Source organism: Micropterus dolomieu, linkage group LG21 (assembly GCF_021292245.1).
Source record: "Micropterus dolomieu isolate WLL.071019.BEF.003 ecotype Adirondacks linkage group LG21, ASM2129224v1, whole genome shotgun sequence".
Classification (NCBI taxonomy): Eukaryota; Metazoa; Chordata; class Actinopteri; order Centrarchiformes; family Centrarchidae; genus Micropterus; species Micropterus dolomieu.
In genome coordinates, this window is record NC_060170.1 from 14,664,270 (window position 1) to 14,684,314 (window position 20,045).

General features: G+C 39.3%; 3 protein-coding genes across 5 annotated transcripts; 1 reads left to right on the top strand and 2 right to left on the bottom strand.

Annotated features, from left to right (window-relative positions):
- Positions 1 to 1,739: 1,739 nt before the first annotated feature.
- LOC123959623 (cell surface glycoprotein 1-like) lies at positions 1,740 to 8,796 on the bottom strand. 3 transcript variants are annotated; one of them, XM_046033776.1, is made up of 3 exons: positions 8,574 to 8,796; positions 5,651 to 6,323; positions 1,740 to 5,593 (listed from the first exon to the last, which is right to left on the bottom strand). In XM_046033776.1, the coding sequence occupies exons 1-3, from the start codon at positions 8,719 to 8,721 to the stop codon at positions 2,920 to 2,922; spliced, it is 3,495 nt and encodes a 1,164-aa protein (XP_045889732.1). In that variant the 5' UTR covers positions 8,722 to 8,796; the 3' UTR covers positions 1,740 to 2,919. The 3 variants fall into 3 exon arrangements, with proteins under 3 accessions (XP_045889732.1, XP_045889733.1, XP_045889731.1); XM_046033777.1 differs by adding an exon at positions 6,716 to 6,807 and having other exon boundaries at positions 1,740 to 6,323; positions 8,574 to 8,694; XM_046033775.1 differs by having other exon boundaries at positions 1,740 to 6,323.
- A 2,895-nt stretch (positions 8,797 to 11,691) lies between these two features.
- On the bottom strand, positions 11,692 to 14,300 carry LOC123959629 (zinc finger protein OZF-like). Its single transcript, XM_046033792.1, has 2 exons — positions 14,003 to 14,300; positions 11,692 to 13,834 (listed from the first exon to the last, which is right to left on the bottom strand). Exons 1-2 carry the CDS (start codon positions 14,172 to 14,174, stop codon positions 12,651 to 12,653), a joined length of 1,356 nt encoding a protein of 451 aa, XP_045889748.1. The 5' UTR covers positions 14,175 to 14,300; the 3' UTR covers positions 11,692 to 12,650.
- Positions 14,301 to 14,380: 80 nt separating this feature from the next.
- On the top strand, positions 14,381 to 18,878 carry LOC123959851. Its single transcript, XM_046034163.1, has 5 exons — positions 14,381 to 14,401; positions 15,818 to 15,908; positions 15,995 to 16,168; positions 16,314 to 16,739; positions 18,015 to 18,878. The coding sequence occupies exons 1-5, from the start codon at positions 14,381 to 14,383 to the stop codon at positions 18,164 to 18,166; spliced, it is 864 nt and encodes a 287-aa protein (XP_045890119.1). The 3' UTR covers positions 18,167 to 18,878.
- The last annotated feature ends 1,167 nt before the right edge of the window (positions 18,879 to 20,045 follow it).

The window sequence follows — 20,045 nt, forward strand, 5'->3', positions numbered from 1 at the left end:
CAGACAGAAAACTAAATACAAATAAACTGCAACCTAACACACTAAGACTTAGGATAAACAGAGCACAAAGCCGACAAGACCAAAATAATAAAACACAGAAGTACACAGACCAGGAGTAACACATGAACTAAGGCACAGGACTAAGAGCTAAGACACAGAACTATAACAGGTAATGAGACAGTAATGGTAAAAGTAAACTAAGCTGAATATACCAAATGAACATAGGAGCAAACAAGGCTGAACAGAAGAAACACAAAACCAAAATCATGAAAACAGACTAAAACAGGAAAAAACATGAACACAACACCACATTCCTAACAGTACAGTCTCTCGTCTGGATGGATCCTAATCTGTTTTCAAGTCTGTTTTTGAGAAAAACTTAGATGGCTTTTCACCTGTGTGGGTTGTATTGTACTTTTTTAAAGTTGTACAGAGTGTGAATGTTTTCCTACATCAGGCTTCTCCTCTGTCTGCTCTCAAAAATGATTTTTCAATGACGAGAATTTACAAATTCCTTCCCACAGTCGCTGCAGGTGTAAGGCTGCATGCTTTTCAAGTAAAAAAATAGTTTAAAGCAGTTGTCACACTTGTAAGGTTTGTTTTATGGGTTTGACTCGGAAATACCAGTTGACATTGTGTTGTCAAAGTTTCTCCTGTTGTTTTGTGTATAACTCCATGTGGTACAACCATTGTTACATTTAATCTTTGGCTTTGGCTCTTGCATTCCCATTCTTATTTTTCTTCTTTAGTTTTGTATCAGTGCTTATAGTGGATGATGTATTACCAGAGTTATTTTGGTTTTAGTTTAACATTTGTAATTTATGTGTTTGCATTTCTTCTTTTGGTTTTGGTACAGTACGTGTGGCATTTCCATGGTTTTTTTCTCTTATGTGAGCCAATGGTCACTGTTTCGTTCTGATACTCCAGATTTCATTCTGTCAGATTGATGACACAGACTTTGTCAAATATTCCTCTGCTGCACTCTGCTGAGGGTGTAAAAGCAGGGATTAATAATTGAGTTCCGTTTGATCACAAGTGGGTCTCACTCCTGCTTCAGTACAAGCTGCTCTCCCTCCTGACTGCTGCAGAGTTCCTCCTGTTCCTCTTTAATCTGTGGAGGCTCTGGGTCCTCTTGGTCCAGACTGGAGCTCCTCTCCCGAATACAGAGGCGCTGGTCAGCGAGAACCTCCTCCTCCGTACAGACATGTTAGTGTGGGAACTCTGAATAGACAAAACAAGGAACGTTGATGATTTTCTAAAAAGATTTTAATAAATAATGTACCAGTATTTAACAATATGTACTGTGACAGTTTGAAGTAGTCTGTTGTAAGCTCAACAAATCAGAAGTAGAATATAAACAGAAGCCAATATGAAATAAGGATTCTGCAGAAATTATTAAGCTAGGGTCAAAAATGGCGGAGGGTATTGCAGGTTTTCTTTTGGCTCCATCATGCTGGTCTCTACAGTTGCTCTGCATCTTAACAATAAGCAAAAGTTGTTTTATGCATAAAGTTATAAGCCTAAAAATTTCAGTTTAGCATTGGACATTGCAATATTGGAACAATTTTAGTATATCATTGATGAGCTGTGTGACGATGATAATGATTGATACTCACTCACTGATTTCTGTCTATGGGGGGTTTAGCAGTGCATGTGTGTTGAATTAGTGATACTATGGTGACTGAGTCAATCAACTGCACAAAATGTAAATTGCAAACAATAACATTTTAGCCACACCATTTAAGGAAATTAAAATTTATTAAATTGATTGATGAAGTAAAACATTCAGTATTCATTCAGTTAGTGTGCTTTACCGAAAAACTGTATTGTAGATTACAGAAATAGGCTCCACTTTCAAAAAACAAACTCATTACAAAGTCAAGGCATTAAGACATTCAGACAACAAAGAAGCATTGCTCCTCCTAATTTGCCCAGTACAATCAATAACATGAGCTCTGATTAAAACATAGTTTAATTACATCAAACATTTCTGTGTGTATTTAAAAACACGTGAAAAACCATAAAACTTTGCAAGACACAAAACTGTGGGATTACAAACTGACTGAACCTTCCCAGGTTCTAGATGCCTTATGAAAATCTAAAACCTAGTCGTTCAAAAATACTTACAGGTTTTTGACAATATCTCTGTGTCTTATTTCACAGATTAATACATAGCTGCAGGAAATGAAATCCAAAATGGCCTCTGGAAGTGAACAACTGAAGACAACAGTTTCATCCAGATCTAAGAAGCAGGCACATCACCCCTGTTTTTCTATTTTCAACAAGATGGAAAGAGGAAAATACCAGACACTAAAATACATTTATCATCAACAACTTGAGCATTTGGTTAAAAAGAAGCCTCTGAAAGTTACCCTGATGAAATAGAGTATTAATTTTGAGTCACCATCAAGAGACCTAAAGCCAGTGATAAGATGTTCAGACCGACATTAGCACTGCCTGCAAAAGAGCTGCCCACTCATTGATTTCAATGAGACATCAAAACAAACAACAACAAAAAACACATAGGCTTGTCCAGAAAAAAAGTTGAAACTGTAATACAATGCAACTTAATCTGCCACAGAACCACATTTGCCAGTCAAACAAATGCAGGCTCACACTCCATGACTTATTTATAACAAGAACATTGCAGATCTAGTGTTTACATTAAGACTGTCTATAAAATGATTGTCACTGTGATATTGTAAAAGGAAAAATAATTCTTTGAATAAAAGTGACAATATCTCAGGTTCTGCTGCATTGATTTAGTTTTTGGAGATTTTAGTTTGAGTCTGACAATGCAGAAGTGTAATGCTAAATTGGTGCAGCACTCATAAAATGTTAAAATACCAATAGCAATTCTGCTTTAGTGCAATGATTTACTTTTATCACAGGTATTATGTCTCAAATCCAGACATGTCTTTACGCAGAGGAGCTTTGGGCATCGCTTGTGTGGACACTCTTGTGTTTATTGAATTTTGACCAGCTGGAGAACTGTTCTCCACAAGTACTGCATTTGTAAGGTTTGTCCCCAGTATGTGTCCTCATGTGTCTTTTCAGATCTGAACTAAGACCAAACACCTTCTCGCACACATTGCACGTGTATGGCTTTTCACCGGTGTGTGTTCTGGTGTGCCTTTTCAAAGTCGTCCAGGTAGCAAATCTTTTCTTGCAAGAGGAACACTTAAAAGGCTTTTCCCCTGAATGTACTCGCCGGTGATTTTTGAAAGACGAAGAATCTGCAAACTCCTTCCCACAGTCGCTGCAGGTGTAGGGCTTCTCACCTGTGTGGATTCTCATGTGCTTCTTCATATTCACACATGAGCTGAAGCTTTTATCGCAGATGGTGCATTTGAATGGCTTTTCCCCAGTGTGAACCCTAACATGTAGGTCAAGATTGTAACGCCGGTTGAATCCGTTTCCGCAAACCTTGCATTTGAAAGGCTTTTCAACGGAGTGAATAACCATGTGTTTATTCAAATCCCAAGTCTCCCTGAACATTTTTCCACAAGTGTTGCATTTGTAAGACTTTTCAACTGTGTGGGATTTCATATGAAATTTGTAGTTTTTGAAATTAGTCATCACTTTACCACACCTGTCACACTTGTATGGGTTATCATCATCATCCTTGATATTGGTACCTGATGCCTTCCCATCTTTCTTAATTAGTGGTGGGTTAGTACCTTCATATGATGCTGTGCTCTCATTGTTACGTTTCTCACGCTGAGTTTGCTCCGTACTTCTGGTTGATGTCGTATTCTCATCTTTACTTCTCTTTTTTCGTGGTGGGTCGGTACGTGTATTTGGTGTTGCGCTCTCATCGTTTTGTCTCTTACGTGGTGCTGACTCCTTGCTCCTCGTAGACGTTGTGTTTCCATTGTTCGTTTTTTTATTTGGTGTTGACTCATCACTTCCAGTTGATGTTGTGCTCCTTTTGTTACATTTCTTATTTTGTATTGGCTTGCTACTTGAAGTTGGAGTTATTTTTCCATCATTGGGTTTCTTATTTGGTGTTGTTTCAGTACTTTCGGCTGATGTTGTGCTCTCACTGTTAGAATTCTTATTTGGTGTTGGCTCAATACTTTCAGTAGAAGTGGTTTTCCCACCATTGTGTTTCTTAATTACTACTGGTTTAGTAATTGAAGTTGGTGTTGCTTTCCCATCACTGGGTTTACTATTTTCTGTTGGATCTTTACTTTTAGGTGATGCTGTCTTCTCATCATTACATGTCTTACTTGGCTCACCACTTCCAGTTGATGCCAGTCTCCCATCTTGGCTTTTCTTATTCGGTGATGACTTACTATTTCCTTTTGATGGTGGGTTCTCGTCATTACGCTTCAAATTTGGTGTTAACTTGCCTGTAGTTAGTGTTGTGGTCTTATCATTACATTTCTTATTTGTTGTTAGTTCAATACTTTTAGTTGACGTTGTGTTGTTACGATTATGTTCCTCATTGTGTGCAAGCTCAGTAGTTCTGGATGATGTTTTATTCCCACTGCCACGTTTGTTTTTTGGCCTTGGCTCAGTATCTTCATTTGATGTTGTCTTCTCATTGTTACATTTCTCATTTGGTGTTGGCTCAACACTTGCAGTTGTGGTTGGTCTTCCACCTTGGCTTTTCACACTTGGTGTTGGTTCATGATTTCCTTTTGATGTTGGGTTGTCATTCTCACCTTTCTCATTTGGTGTTAGCTTGGTTCCCCTAGTTGATGTTTTATTCCCATCACTACATTTCTTATCTGGTGTTAGCTCAGTCCTTGAAGCTGATGTTTTATCTGGAATCATTTTTGGTGTTTTGTTTGATCTCTTCTGTGGTGTTGTCTCAGTACTTCTGATTGATGTCTTGTTTTCATCATGTTTCTTATAAAAAGTTGGCTCACTATTTCCACTTGATGTTGGGTTCTCATTGTTGTGTTTCTCATTTGGTGTTGGCTCCATACCATTGGTTGATGCTGTGTTCCCATCGTTGCTTTTCTCATCAGATGTTTGTTCAGTACTTGTAGGTGATGTGTTCTCGTTGCTTTTCTTATTTGGTGTTGGCTCGCTAGTTCCACTTGATGTTGGGCTGTCATCATTACGTTTCTCTTTTCGTGTTAGCCCAGTGCCTCTAGTTGATGTTGTGGACTTACTGTTACATTTCTTATTTGTTGTTGGCTCAGTAGCTCTGTTTGATTCTGTGTTCCCATCATTACTACTCGTTTGTGGTGTTGTCTCAGTACTTCTGATTGATGTTGTGTTCTCGTTATCATGTTTCTTATTCAGTGTTGGCTCAATATTTCCACTTGAGGTTGTGTTTACATCATAACTTTTCTCATTAGACGTTTGTTCAGTAGCTGATGTTGTGTTCTTGTCACTGCTTTTCTTATTTGGAGTTGAGGCATTACTTATTTTTGATGTTGAGTTCGCAGCTTTACATTTCTCATTTTGTGTTAGCTCGGTGTCTTTAGTTGATTTTGTGGTCTTATGATCTTTCTTGCTGAGTGTTGGATCAGTACTTGTAGCTGGTGTTGTGTTCCCATCATTGCTTTTCTCATTAGATGTTTGCTCTGTACTTGTAGCTGGTGTTGTGTTCCCATCGTTGCTTTTCTCATTAGATGTTTGCTCTGTACTTGTAGCTGGTGTTGTGTTCCCATCGTTGCTTTTCTCATTAGATGTTTGCTCTGTAGCTGACGTTGTGTTCTCGTCATTGCTTTTCTTATTTGGTGCCGACTTGTTCTTTCCTTTTGATGTTGGGTTGTCATCATTATGTTTCTCATTTGGTATTAGTTCTGCGACTCTAGTTGATGTTGTGGTCGTATTGTTACATTTCTTGTTGGGTGTTGGCTCAGTACTTGCAGCTGATGTTGTGTTCTCTTCATTGCTTTTCTCTTTTGGTGTTGACTGAATATGTCTAGTGGGTGGTGCACTCTCATGATTACAAATGTAATCTTGGCTCGTGATGTTAGTGCTGTGAGAAAGGAGCTGGTGGTCACTGTTTGGTGCCGATACTGCAGAACTCTCTTTGTCAGATGCAGTTAATATGTCTTTGTTTGAGATGCTAGACTGATGATCTTTATTCACTCCAATGGGAGTTTTGTCAGGGTCCAAAGGCTGAGACTGATCACTGTGGACACTTCTCTCAGAAGCTGGAGTCAACGTAGAGGCACCAGTCTCCTGTTGTTGTGCAAGCTGCTGTCGTTCTTGACTGACGTCCATTTCCTCATGTTCCTCTTTAATCTGTGGAGGATCTGGTGAGAACAAACTGGAGCATGTTGTCTTGTTACAGTGCTGCTCCTGGATATGGACAACCTCCTCCTCCTCCTTATGGACAGACGTCTGTGCGAGCTCTAAAGGGAAGTACAAAGGAATGGAACAATGATGAAATGCTGTACACACATAAGCCTATATTTAACAGTTGTAAAACACTGCGATTTCCTTACCAAGGACTGAGAATGCAATCACTGCAATGCATGTTTTTGTACTTTTGCTGTTTTTATAGGGTTTTAATTTTTAGCTAAAATAATACATCTGGTATGTCACTGAGCTACATTAACCTCATATATGCTTATAGATTTTAAATTTCATCGGTCCAATGCTTGTTTATATGACTATACTACATTGTACCATAGCGAGGGACAAAATAGGTAATTATGAGGTATTATTGCAGTTATTGGGGTCAGATGCTCTTACAAAACTGTGCTGGGTTGACTGATTGTTATCTTGTGTGTTTTCCACTTACTGATATCCGGGTTATTCTGTAATGAGGCGAAAGTTGTAAGGCAGGCCTGTTTGTTGCACATCCTCCCTTTTGCCCTTTTGATGTGAAAATCACTTTCATACCCCAAAGAAAAATAAAAGCATTATTATTGTGTGAAAATTTCTGACAGTAACAAGTGTTTTTTTTTCTTTTTTGCTGAGTGTGTCTATCATACCACTAAGTGGCGCTATTGTCTAAAATACAACCACCACAGAATCTCAGATAAAGTAAGGAAAAAATGCAACTTCTTATGGATATTTTATTGGTAGAAAGTAAGTCCCCATTTAAATGAGCAGGTTTACTGACTTCACTGGTTAACTCTATTGAGTAAAATCTATCCAACCATCTCAAAACAAGAATATGGGCTTTTGTGCAAGAGCTTGAATGTGAAAGTATTAATCACCATTACAACAGAGCAAACTCCACCTTCTGATGAAGACCTCACCGTGGCTAAAAGCTCTGGTAACAGCTTGTAAGAGGACCTTGATTTCAGATTGTTGTGTCACACGAGTGCTTTGTTATTAGTCATTTTACTGTTATCTGAAGCGGGAATGATTCTATGATTTTTTAAGTTGATTAGAGTAGAAAACTGTTATGAGGGAAGTATAGTTTCACTCTCCTTCTATTTCTTTGTCAGTCTGCAAAAACATTATGCCTGACAGTTTTTAGTGGTGGAAGACGTACTCACATCTAAAAGCAGCAATAAAACAACATCAATACATACAACCACATACCACAATGTAAAAATACACCAATACCAGTAAGAGTCACACATTCAAAATCCCACTTAAGTAAAAATGTATTATCAGCAAAACGCAAGTATCAACATTCAAAGTACTTGTTTAGTATAAAAATGGCCCTTGTGAGCAAATCATCGTCATTCAAGGATTAATAATCCATTCCTCCTCAGCACTCCTCACACATCAGTACTCATTATTATTACTATTTGTTCATTACTACTATTTATCATTACATTTCTGTCATATACTGTAAAGTACTGCCCATATTTGCACACTCCTTTTTATACTTTGATTTATATTTCTAGATTTGTATATTTTATTAATATTTTCTACTTACCAGGTTTCTATTATTATTTCAATCCCTTTAATGCCTTGATGTGCAAAGTGAGCAACTGTAACAGGAGAATTTCCCCTCGAGGTTCAATAAAGCATTTTTTGATTCTGATTGTTATATGTCAGTATTAAATTCTTAATACTAATGCATTCATGCAGAAGTAGCGTTTTGCTGTTAAAGTGGAGCTCGTTTAATTACTTTATATACAGTTTGGTATTTTAGTCCAACCTACAAACAAATCTGAACGGTTATGGAGTGATTACTGCGGTGGGAGAGAACAAATATAGTTCTGCATGACAAATCTTTGCTGTCTTCTTAAATATTGGATAATTTTACCCCTATTGGACCTCCAACAGGTATTTAAAGGAAACCTAAAGTTTGAACAAGAACTGTCTCTTTGGTGGACTACAACTCAAAGACATGATAAGGAACCCTAAGTGACACTGCCGCCCTCCCCGGGAATAGGGACTAAGTACAGTGGCGACTTCCGCATTTTATGTGGCTTACTTGTATAACATGTCGTGGTAGTATTTGGTTACAAATACACACCTTAAAGTGTACCAGCTAATAATTTGGACACATCTGGATACTTAGCGACGCGCTATGCCCCCAGCTCTAATCCACTCGACACCAAATGATCCGTTACACCTGTCAACGTGGAGTCTGCGAGGTGAGGCTCGACGAAGCTAAAAGTATGATGTGAATGCACCGATCCTTTCTAGTGTCTAACACAGAACTGGCTTCTTTGCAAAATAACTTGTCCAACCTGTCTGAACGGACTCCAACAGTCTGCGTTGACGAGCGATTTCTGCCTCATAATCTTCTATTTTCTTTTCAAAGGCTCCAAGTATCTGCTGAGCAGCCGCAGTTAGTCGATCACAGACAAACTGTCTCATGCTTTGGACAGAAGTCATTGTTGAATTAAAAACGAGATACTTTTTCCCTACTCAAACTTCATCCAACTTCTTGTGCTGCTAACGGGACTTGCGTAGTCGTTTTTCTGTTTACTTCCGCCTGAGATGTTGACGACATACACAACGTCTACAGCTCATACTGCCACCTACTGTGCCGGAGTGTGCAGTCCGAAAAGTACAGGCTACTACCTGCTAAGAAATTACACTTAGGCCTACATAGAGTATTTTCACGTGTATTTTTTAAATAGATACAACGGGATACTTAACATTGTTTCCCCACATTTAACACTGCAGTTAACAACCTAAATGTACATGCTTGGTTATTTATATTAAGGGCAAATAAAGAACCCAACAAAAGATCCCCTTTGTTAGACCCCCAACAAGCGTGTTTGAAAACACCTGTTTTTAAACTAATTTAACACATGCCTGAGTCATACTAGCCAACTGCAAAAGGAGAATAAATACGTCATGGCAGTTTTGTTGATTTGGTTGAAGCAATGTTCAAAAGTGAGGTTGCTGTCAAAGATGACCATGAGGTTACGGATATGTGGGGATGGAGACAGGGTGGAGTTGTTGATGGAGAGACTGAAGATGTGGGTGTTTCTTTGTAAGGGATCTGGGGCCAGTCACAATCATGTAGGATAGATAGTTGGTTGGCATCCAGATTTGTATATCGGTGAGGCAATCGGACCAAGTGGAAGAGATAACTGTAGTGATGGATTGTGGCAAGTGGCAGGACGTAGAGGATGAACAGGAGAGGACCGAGCACCGAACCTTCAGGGACTCCTTGTGACTAGGGAGCAATGGAGGAGGTGCAGCTGTTGATGCTGATGAACCTTTGTCTGTTGGTGAAATAGGATCAGAGCCAGGAGAGTGCCGTGCCAGTGATGTTGTAGTTTTCATGTCGGGAGAGGAGAATTGAGTGTTGGATGGTGTTGAAGGCTGTGAGGTTGAGCATGATGAGGATGGTGAGGCGGCCAGAGTCTGAGGAGAAGAGAAGGTCATTGGTGACTGTGAGGAGGGCTGTTTCAGTGCTGTGTTGTGGGCGGAATCCAGATTGAAATGGTTTGAACTGGTTGTTTGAGGCTAGGTGGGTTTTAATTTGAGCAGCGACAACACATTACAGATTTTTTGATAGAAAGGGGAGATTGGAGACGGACATAATGTCAGGGTTGAAACCAGGTTTATTGAGGATAGGGGTGACAGCTGCAAGTTTGAGAGGTGTAGGGACTGATCCGGAAGTGAGGGAGGAATTAATAATTTTAATGATGTAAGAGAGGTCTTGGTGAGAGCTGATGGGATGGGGCCTAGGCTACAGGTGGAGTTATTTTTCCTTGTTTTCCTTGTTCCATATGAGACAGGAGGGAAAAATGAGACGGGGACTGACTGAGAGTGTGGAGCCCCTTGCTCAATTCCTGTTTATTTTTTTTTTTATTGACTCAACTTTCTCTACTTGTATTTTGCCTTGTCCCACCATTATATTATCAGTATTAACAATGCAATCCTGTTTGTTTTGTTTTTATTTTTAACAACCATCTATTTTGTTGTTACGTCCTAGACAAATTGATGGTTTATTGTACCCTACTGAAAACATCCTCTGCGATTCTGTGAAATCATCGCCGTGCCAAATGATTTTATTGCCCTGTTGTCTATGTATGCGAGATTTATTTTGGAAAACGGTCATTTATATGCACGTCACTAAATGTTGGCGGTTGCAAGATGTGATGTGTGTGCACATGGATGTGATGTGTAGGCTTATTTAATTTTGTTGTTTGTGCGTGATAGGTGGGGTGGAACCCAAATTGTGCTGAAGTGCACAGAGAGCAATATGTAAGGATGCAATTGCTTGTAAAGAAGATTTGCATGTTGCTTAAGAAATTTGTTTTGGTGATAACTCTCACTCCCTCCGTGCTGTTTACTCGTTGCATTGGCTGGACTAAGTTAGCGTCTTATTTAGTTTCAGAGCTAGAACTGTCAGTTACTTTAGCATAACTATAGGAGTTGGGCTGGTAGGTTTTGCTTTGCAAGAGATGGCCTTATGAAAAACAAACATTTATGACATTTGGCAAATGCTCTTATCCCCACAACAATCCGTCATCCATATTCCACCATTAAACCTGTTCCACAGATTTTAAGTATATCGTATTCTCGCCCACGTGGGTCCAACTACACCTGAAACCAGCATTCCACCGGTGTTAATTATATACACTGTTAGTGTGACTATTGCTTCTTTAAGGTATCTTCTGTGGCTTGGCGTTCCCAGTTGATACAGAGCCTCCATGCTGTTCTTTAAAATTAATTGGCATGAACCCACAACTATTTTGATAATCCTTTAAAGGTGGGGTATGCGGAACTATGCGATAAAAATCAAATGCGCAGCTCGTTGTCAAATTCACGAAATATCTCCTCATGGTCCGCTAGCTGTCCGCTCAGTGTGTGCGTGCTGAAAATAGGAAACAAACATAGTGGCTCGGACTGAGTCACACACCACCATTCCAGCTGTGTGAGATAATGTTAAATGACTTGTAGATTTCAACTTCTTAAATGTGAATATCTTTGGATTGTAACAAATCATGTTGGGCTTTGGGAAACACTGACTTATGTTTTCAACCATTTTATAGACCAAATAACTTGATCGACCAATTAATCAACAATGAGAATTATAGCTCTCGTTATCATTATAGCTGACTCTGGGACGGTCTGATCCTCTGCATGTTAGTGTTGCAGCAGCAACTGTAGCAACAGTTTATTAACCCCCAACTTAGCTAACATTACTTACAATACTTGCTGTGCTGTTGTTCAATCTGTATCATGGTATTTGTCATGGCGTTGGATTTCTCCAGAATCACTTACCTCACTTTAATCTTTTAAATCATTTCTCAAGCAAAAATGCCAAAATTGTGTTTTTTAGTCTGTTGGTCAGAAACATAGTATATAATAATATGTAAGTCAAAAAACAAGACATTCACATTTAATAAGACTTCTTATTTAGTTATTTAAAAAAGTGATGTCAGACATTCAACTTCAAAGATGTGTAGGGGTCTACCATCAATACAACTTGGTACATGGAGTTTAAGTCCTTGTTAAAGTTTAAACAAAAAACAATTCCAAGACACTTCATAAATAAACATTTGTCAAAAACCACAATCATCAAGAACACAGCATTACTTCCGAGGGTAATTTTAGTATTTTTATACCTGGGCCCTATTTTTACATATTTTGGGGTGGAAAGTTTTGGAATACTTGCAGTAGATGGCTTCCGCAAACCGGCTGCAACGTCTTCCTTTGGGGCAATTGTGCCGTCAAAATTACGTGCTCCTTTTTGCCTTTTGCTCAGACTGATTTATCACTTGTCTGTCCCGAGATTCCACAGATGGAATTGTCCTTGTATCTACTAGTCATTTCAACACCAAAATATGTAAAAAAAAATAAAAATAAAAAGAATAGGGCCCAGGTTTAAAAATACAGACTTTATCCTTTAACAACCACTACAGTACACTAACTGTGAAACTAACATTTTTACTCTATTTGGGAGATTATGACTGTTTCAAAGAAATACTGTTGCCAACAGAAATATAAGCAGTTCTGTCACATCAAGGGAAACTTTACACAAAGATACTGAGATTAATAGTGTAATACATCCATAAGTGTTTTTCATTCAGTAGATGAACACGTCTTCACGAGTTCAGCTTGATGGTTTCTCCTGATCCTCAAACGCGTTTTCAAGTATGTGATTTGAGTACAACTTTTCCCTCAAGTCCTGCAATTATTCTGAGTTCTTGTGTCCTCTGACGACAAACCACTAGAATTGAACCACTCAATTGGCTCCCGCATATTTTGAAATTCCAAAACTACTTGCCTGTATGTGATTTTATCTGCCTTGACAAATCAGACACCTCAAAGTCCATTTTACACCACTTGCTGTGGTGCTACGGCTTCTCACCTGTGTGGGTTCCCATGTGGACAGTCATGTTACCCTTCTGACTGAAAGCTTTCCCACATGTTTTGCAAGTAAATGGCTTCTCACCTGTGTGGGTTCGAATATGCATTTTCAGTCCTGACTTATTAAAGAATCTTTTCCCACAAGTCTTGCAAAGGTACAGTTTCTCACCAGTGTGGGTTCTCATGTGGATTGTCAAGTGACCACTAGAGCTGTAAGCTTTCCCACATGTCTTGCAAGGAAACGGCTTCTCACCTGTGTGGATTCTCGTGTGGACTGTCAATTGACCCCTAGAGCTGAAAGCTTTTCCACATATCTTGCAAGGAAACGGCTTCTCACCAGTGTGGGTTTTCATGTGGATTGTCAAGTAACCACTAGAGGTGAAAGCTTTCCCACATGTCTTGCAAGGAAATGGCTTCTCACCAGTGTGCATTCTCATGTGCACTTTCAAGTTATAGCAAAATCTGAAACCTTTCCCACATGTCTCGCAGGAATATGGTTTGTCATCTGTGTGGGTTCTCATGTGGCCTACCAAGTGACCTCTCTTTTTAAAACCTTTCCCACATATTTTGCAAGTATATGGCTTCTCACCTGAACAGATTCTAATTTGATACACTGATGTCTCTATAAATCTTTCCCCACAGATGCTGCAAAAATATGGCTTCTCACCTGTGCGGATATTCAGGTATCGCTGCAATTTTGACTTACACTTAAAAGATTTTCCACAACTGTCACATGATGTTTTACCTCTGCGAGTATGACAGTGACGTTTTGACATGGTAGAGTTGTGTACATTGTTACTATGACTTTTGTTACATCTCTCCTTTGGTTCTGATTCTGCAACTCTATTTGACCCTAGGTCTTCATGCTTGTCTCCTGTCTGATCTTGACTCTCAGCTACATGAGAGCTGTGAGAGAGGAGCTGGTGGTCTCTGTTTGGTTCTGGTTCACTGTCGTCACTTTCCTCATAAGCAGGAATCCACATAAAGGCATCGGTCTCCTGCTTCAGTACGAGCTGCTCTCCCTCCTGACTGCTGCAGAGTTCCTCCTGTTCCTCTTTAATCTGTGGAGGCTCTGGGTCCTCCTGGTCCAGACTGGAGTTCCTCTCCTCAATACAGAGCTGCTGGTCAGCGAGAACCTCCTCTTCCTTACAGACATGTTGCTGTGGGAGCTCTGGGGGGACAGAGAACAAAAGGAACATGATACTACTGCGATGGTAAAAAAATAAAAAAAAAGGTGCGAGCAAATTAGTAGGCTACCAGAACGCATTTGAACCATTTGAATTACATAATGTTATATTGAATTCCCCATGTTTTGTTTTAGTAAACTAATTTTACTCACCTGTTCTGTGTAACTTTATTTCGGGTTTCCAAATGATATCCAGCAGTCTGCGCTGACGATCGATTTCTTCTTCGTACTTGAGGACAGTTTTCCCAAAAACTCCTAATATTTCTTCTGCAGCAGCAGTTAGTCGCTCGCTGACAAACTCTCTCAGAAACTCAACTGAAGACATTGTTGTTCTTAATTAAAAATTCAATACCCAGCTGCGCTATGTCTACAATATCATCTTACAGCACACAGCTAACGCTACTAGTGCTTGTTTTATTTCCTTCCGCTGAGTGTCACGTTGTTAATTTCCGACAGTAGACGTTCGGGAGCTTTCTGTTCCGCTTTTAAGTCATTTTATTGAAACGTCTGCATTTAATATCAGTAGCAAGGATGTACATCTACCTCGCTATGGTAATCTTTTCTACTAGATTTAACTGACAATCGTTCTTTGAAAGAAGTATTGGAATTATTTAAAAAATAAAATAATGATAATAATAATAATAATAATAATAATACATTTTATATCCATAGCACTTTTCAGGACACTAAAAGGCACTTAAAAGTTGTTTGCAATCCGCCATTAACTAAGAAGAAGAAGGACACTCAAAGACACTTAACAATAAAACTAGTAGATTAAGTGCATTAACTGATTTTATTTAACTAGAAATACCACTGTTAACAATGCATTCAAAACAGAAAACGTATGGAATTATTATTGGCAAAACATAGGCTATTTAAAGTATTTAAAGCCATATGCTTATATAATATTTGATTTTAATTACTGATGCCATAACATATAACATTTGTATGTAGAAGCTGCTTACATATTAACAATTATTTAATTAAAAAATTGACACTATTTTCAGGCGTGTTTCCTGTGGATCAAACTGTATCTAGATCAGCTTGTCGGTCTTTTGAATTGTTTACACGCTAGAACTGGTGGCAAAAAACACAAGAGCTGGGCCCTGTTTCAGAAAGCGGGATTAGTGAAAATTCTGAGCATGTTAAGCCTTAGATGAGGGAAACTCTGGGTTCTCCGTTTCAGAGAGCGAGATCAGATAATCCCTAGATCAGTAACTACGGCAACTTATCCTGTGAATCTAACCTGCTCCCAAGAAGGTAAGGTTCACAGGATAAGAGCACAGGATAAGGTTCACAGGATAAGAGCACAGGATAAGGTTCACAGGATAAGAGCACAGGATAAGGTTCACAGGATAAGAGCCTTTTCCAAATGTCTTGACTGTTTTCAACTTACCAGACTGTTGTGATTTTTGTTAGTAATTCTTCACCACCTTTTACCCCAAACATTAGCCTATATGACAGCTGTAGTTACAATGGTTACTTTGCAGGTTAACAATTTAATAAAACTTATGATGAGCTTATAAAATAATTTACACTGGAAAACTATCCAACAGGGTGCAAAATAGGCAAGACTGAGCTCGCTGTTGACTAGCTGCTGCATCCACATGTTCACGTTAGATCATCAGTAATTAAAGTCATATATTGCACTGACTGAGAACATTCAGTATAATTATTAATTTAGCGTTTCTTATTTTAAATATGTTTTTCTAATAGTACTTAAGTTTTTGTACATAAATTACATTTTGAATGCACCATGAATTACATTAAGGTATTTAATATATAAGTGATCCTACTGCTTATTTGTTATTTTATGTAAAATCATTTTCTACGTAGTAGCAAAACAAGTGAGTCAATTAAAAGTAGTAGTTTAGAAAAGATTACCAAATTCCTCTGTGGAAGGAAGCGAGGTAACGTTAGATGTACATAATTGTTAGTAAACTCAAGTTGTGAATAAAATGGCATCAGATTAAAGCGGAACAAAAAGCTCCCGTGGTTGCACTGTCGGAACTTAACATTGTGACATCCAGCGGAAGTAAACAAGCCTGGGACTATGAGCGTGAGTTGCGTGGATGTGAGTTATTGAATTAGCTGGTAGACGCTTTTGCAGTAGTAACGCAGCTAATTATTTACTTTATAATTAAGCAACAGTGTCTTCAGTTGAGTTTCTGAGAGAGTTTGTCAATGAGCGACTAACTGCTGCTGAAGAAATATTCGGAGTTTTCAGAAAAACTGTCCTCGAGTACGAAGAAGTGATTGATCGTCAGCGCAGACTGCTGGATATCGCTTGGAAACCCGAAATACAGTTAAACAGGACAGGTGTGTAAAAAAACAACAGAATAAGATATATATAATCCGAGTGGCAGTGGTTTAAAAGTGTACTGCTGTTGATTTGCTCGCATGTCTGCATGTTTTCTTTACCATCGCAGTAGTATCATGTTCCTTTTGTTCTCTGTCCCCCCAGAGCTCCCACAGCAACATGTCTGTAAGGAAGAGGAGGTTCTCGCTGACCAGCAGCTCTGTATTCAGGAGAGGAACTCCAGTCTGGACCAGGAGGACCCAGAGCCTCCACAGATTAAAGAGGAACAGGAGGAACTCTGCAGCAGTCAGGAGGGAGAGCAGCTCGTACTGAAGCAGGAGACTGATGTCTTTATGTGGATTCCTGCTTATGAGGAAAGTGACGACAGTGAACCAGAACCAAACAGAGACCACCAGCTCCTCTCTCACAGCTCTCATGTAGCTGAGAGTCAAGATCAGGCAAGAGGCAAGCATGAAAACTCAGGATCAACTAGAGATGCAGAGCCAGAATCGAGACATCATGAAAACAGAAGTCACAGTAACAATGTACACAACTCTACCAGGTCACAGATTTACCATAATCCTCACACAGGTAAAATAATTTTTAATTATGTTCAATGTGATACATGTGGAAAATCTTTTAAGTATTTAAGTCAAGATTGCAGAGACACCTGAGAGGCCACATTCATGCAAAATGTGTGGAAAAGATTTTGGATGTGGCTCTGCCATGAAAGTCCACATGAGAAATCACACAGGTGAAACCGTATCTTTACTACACTTTGATGATTTTTACTTTTTGGAATGTGCATATTCTCCTCTGTTTACTGTCAGTATTTGTAATTGAACTGACCAATGAGCAGTAGATTTATAACTTTGTGTATTTAACGAAGATCTGTCCATCAAGAAGTGTCCATCAAACCACGTATCTCCCACTCCAGGCCATACGCCCTTCCCTCCCTTTGTTTGAGATAGCGTCTATGGAAGTTGGAAGAAAATAGCCACTTATACATGCATCGTTGTGTGTTCACTGGTTGTAACGTAATACCAGATAACATCTCTCCCTGTGTTTCTCTGCAAAATGCTAAAATGGGTCTCCAAACACAATTTGGTAGCTGCTAATATACCTAGGCGCCTAAGTAAAATCTATGTGTGAAACACTGTATTTAAAGGTAGTGCAAGCTGTAGGCCTATATTTTGTAAATATTACACCATAAACTTATTTTATTGTCGTCCAGCTGCGTGTGTCATGTGACTATTTTGATGATGTCATGATTGAGTGATCATGCCTGCAAGTTAGACATCCAACAAATGCATGTTTCGTACAAATGTGGCACCATTTAAAAGGGACATAAACAGGCTTTCCAATGGTATAAGATTTATTGTTGAGAAACATTGTTACAACAAAGAAATAATATACCAAACACAAATTTCCTTACTTTTTGTGTGTATAGTGTTTTTCTTTGCAGCTGTGAGATAAATTTCACCCCCATCTGACACACATACACACACGCTCTCTCCCTACTCTCGACCTTACCTGTAAAGCAACTAAAAACTCGTTTTGATCTGATCTCATAGACGATCCAAACTTGTTTTCATACAAAAAATGTAGATCAAAGCAGTTTACAGATCACAACCGAGTAAGAAGTAATAAAACAGCACTAATTAACATAGACACACTCTGATGCATACACGTAAGTGTGTGTGTGATGTATTTAATGCAGTAGTGTTTGTTGAAAAGTGAATGCAGTTTGCTAGTTAGCTACTGTTTGTGGTCAGCCGCACACCGTCTTTTTCATGCACACACACAATAAGACGCACTGTGAGAACAACATTTACAGAATTGTTCTTTTCTCTTTCTTTTAATCAGAAGGAAAAGGAGTTGAGGAGGAGGGTGAAGCTTGTCTGGGAAGGTCAAGGAATCGGGGAAATCCAGAGATCTGGAACGTGAACATCCAGAAAATGAGGAGAATGAGAGGCCAGACAAATGGGGATGCCATGCCAGTCAGCGGCCTGCCATAAGTCCACTAAATTTTGCTGCAGAGAAGTAGAAGACTTGAAGAGGGAGGAAATCTTTAAGTATTTCTTGGGGAAATTGGACTGGAAAGAAAGGGAATTTTTTGTGAAGTCTTTGGTGGATGTGAGCAGGGTAAAGCGGTCGAGGACAAGAGCAGACAAATCCAGGAGGTCAGCATCCATTTTTTGTCACTTTGTAGTGGATGGGAGAAGAATCCGAGTGTGCCAACGTATGTTCCTGTCAACATTAGGCATAAAGCAGTGGTGTTTTTTGAAGTGGGTAGGAAGAAGAGGAGAAATTGTAGGTCCTCTTCATCAAGGACGAACCTCTGTTTAAGTCCATCAGTCGCCTCCACACAGAATTTAAATGTAAATGCTCAGTATTTGTATAGCGCCTTTCTAGTCTTTTCGACCACTCAAAGCGCTTTTTACACTACATCTGCATTCACCAGTCATACACATTCATACACTGAGCCTAAGTGCGGAAACGGAAACTAGCATTCACACTCATTCAGACACTGGCAGAATAGCCAGGGCAGGCTTGGAATCGATAGTTTACCAACTGAAGGATAGCCTATTAAACGGTTCACTGATGACCGTGTAATGACTCTTTATGTTGCTAAATGTGTCTGATTACAGTGTTTTAGGTCCATTTTGTAATTTATTTTATGAGAAAAACAGTTTTTCATGTCCTTGAAATAAACAATTTTTGGAGCTACATGGTTTTCATCAGACAGTGACGATTAAAGAATCCACATGGGTGAGAAGCTATTTAAGTCTACCTGCGAAACATGTAGGAAAGATTGCAGATTTACTGGACACTTGAAAAAGTTCACATTAGAACTCGCACAGGTGAAAAGCCATACTTACGCAAAACCCTGGGAAGCGGGGAAGCTTCAGTGAAATGTCAAAATTGAACAAGCGTACGACAATCCACACAGATGAAAAGCTATATTCTTACAAAACATGTGAGAAAGAGTTTGCAGTACCTTGATAGTGCACGTGAGGAGAGCCCACGCTGCGGGAAAAGATACTTTGATGCGTCTCATTTGTCAAAGTACACAAAATTGGATACAGGCAAAAAGTCTTGAATTTGCAAAATATGTGGGAGACAATTGAGTTATAGTTGTTCATGGTCAAAACACAACAGAAAACACTGAAAATATACATTGTATCTTATTTGACAAGGCACAGAAAATGCCATTCAAACAAGTAGCCTTGTATTTGCAAAATATGTGAGAGATGATTCAGGTCTAGTGGTTCATGGTCAGAACACACAAGAATTCACAGAACTGCAGCACTTGTGGGAAACGTTTTACTCAAATCACATTCTAACACATGTCCTGAGGATCTACAGTATCTCACAAAAGTGAGTAAACCACTGACATTTTTGTAAATATTTGATTGTATCTTTTAGGGTTGGGCCGATAGACGATGCCATCGTCCATCGGGGCCCAGAGCTACAGAGAGAACTGGCTAGCTGCCTGCTCTGCCAGCTGCCTGCTCTCATTGGCTGGATGTGGATGTCAAGTCGGCTGACTCCTCTAGATATTTGGCATGCTAGATGTCTGGCAGAAGTCGGCGATGTGTCAGAAATGTGTCGGGGAGCCATTTTGATGCATCATCGTATAGTTCACACATAACGACGGGCGACCCCCGATCGACCACTGATTTACCCCTGATTACACCCTGACTGAATCGTGATCTGCAACTACTGGAAACGTTTGGTTGAGGTTAATGCTGCCAAAGGAGGGTCAACCAATTATTAAATCCAAGGGTTCACATACTTTCTCCACACTGCACTGTGAATGTTTACACGGTGTGTTCAGTAAAAACATGAAAACATATAATTGTTTGTGTGGGATTAGTTTAAGCAGACTCTGTT

Coding starts and splice junctions, on each gene's coding strand:
- LOC123959623 (XM_046033775.1), bottom strand. CDS start 8,721: ATGACTTCTGTCCAAAGCATGAGACAGTTTGTCTGTGATCGACTAACT. Junction 6,324..8,573: donor GTTGGAGTCCGTTCAGACAG/GTTGGACAAGTT, acceptor ACTTCCCTTTAG/AGCTCGCACAGACGTCTGTC.
- LOC123959629 (XM_046033792.1), bottom strand. CDS start 14,174: ATGTCTTCAGTTGAGTTTCTGAGAGAGTTTGTCAGCGAGCGACTAACT. Junction 13,835..14,002: donor AATAAAGTTACACAGAACAG/GTGAGTAAAATT, acceptor CTGTCCCCCCAG/AGCTCCCACAGCAACATGTC.
- LOC123959851 (XM_046034163.1), top strand. CDS start 14,381: ATGTACATCTACCTCGCTATG. Junction 15,909..15,994: donor ACAAGCCTGGGACTATGAGC/GTGAGTTGCGTG, acceptor TTTATAATTAAG/CAACAGTGTCTTCAGTTGAG. Junction 16,740..18,014: donor TTACCATAATCCTCACACAG/GTAAAATAATTT, acceptor TCTTTTAATCAG/AAGGAAAAGGAGTTGAGGAG.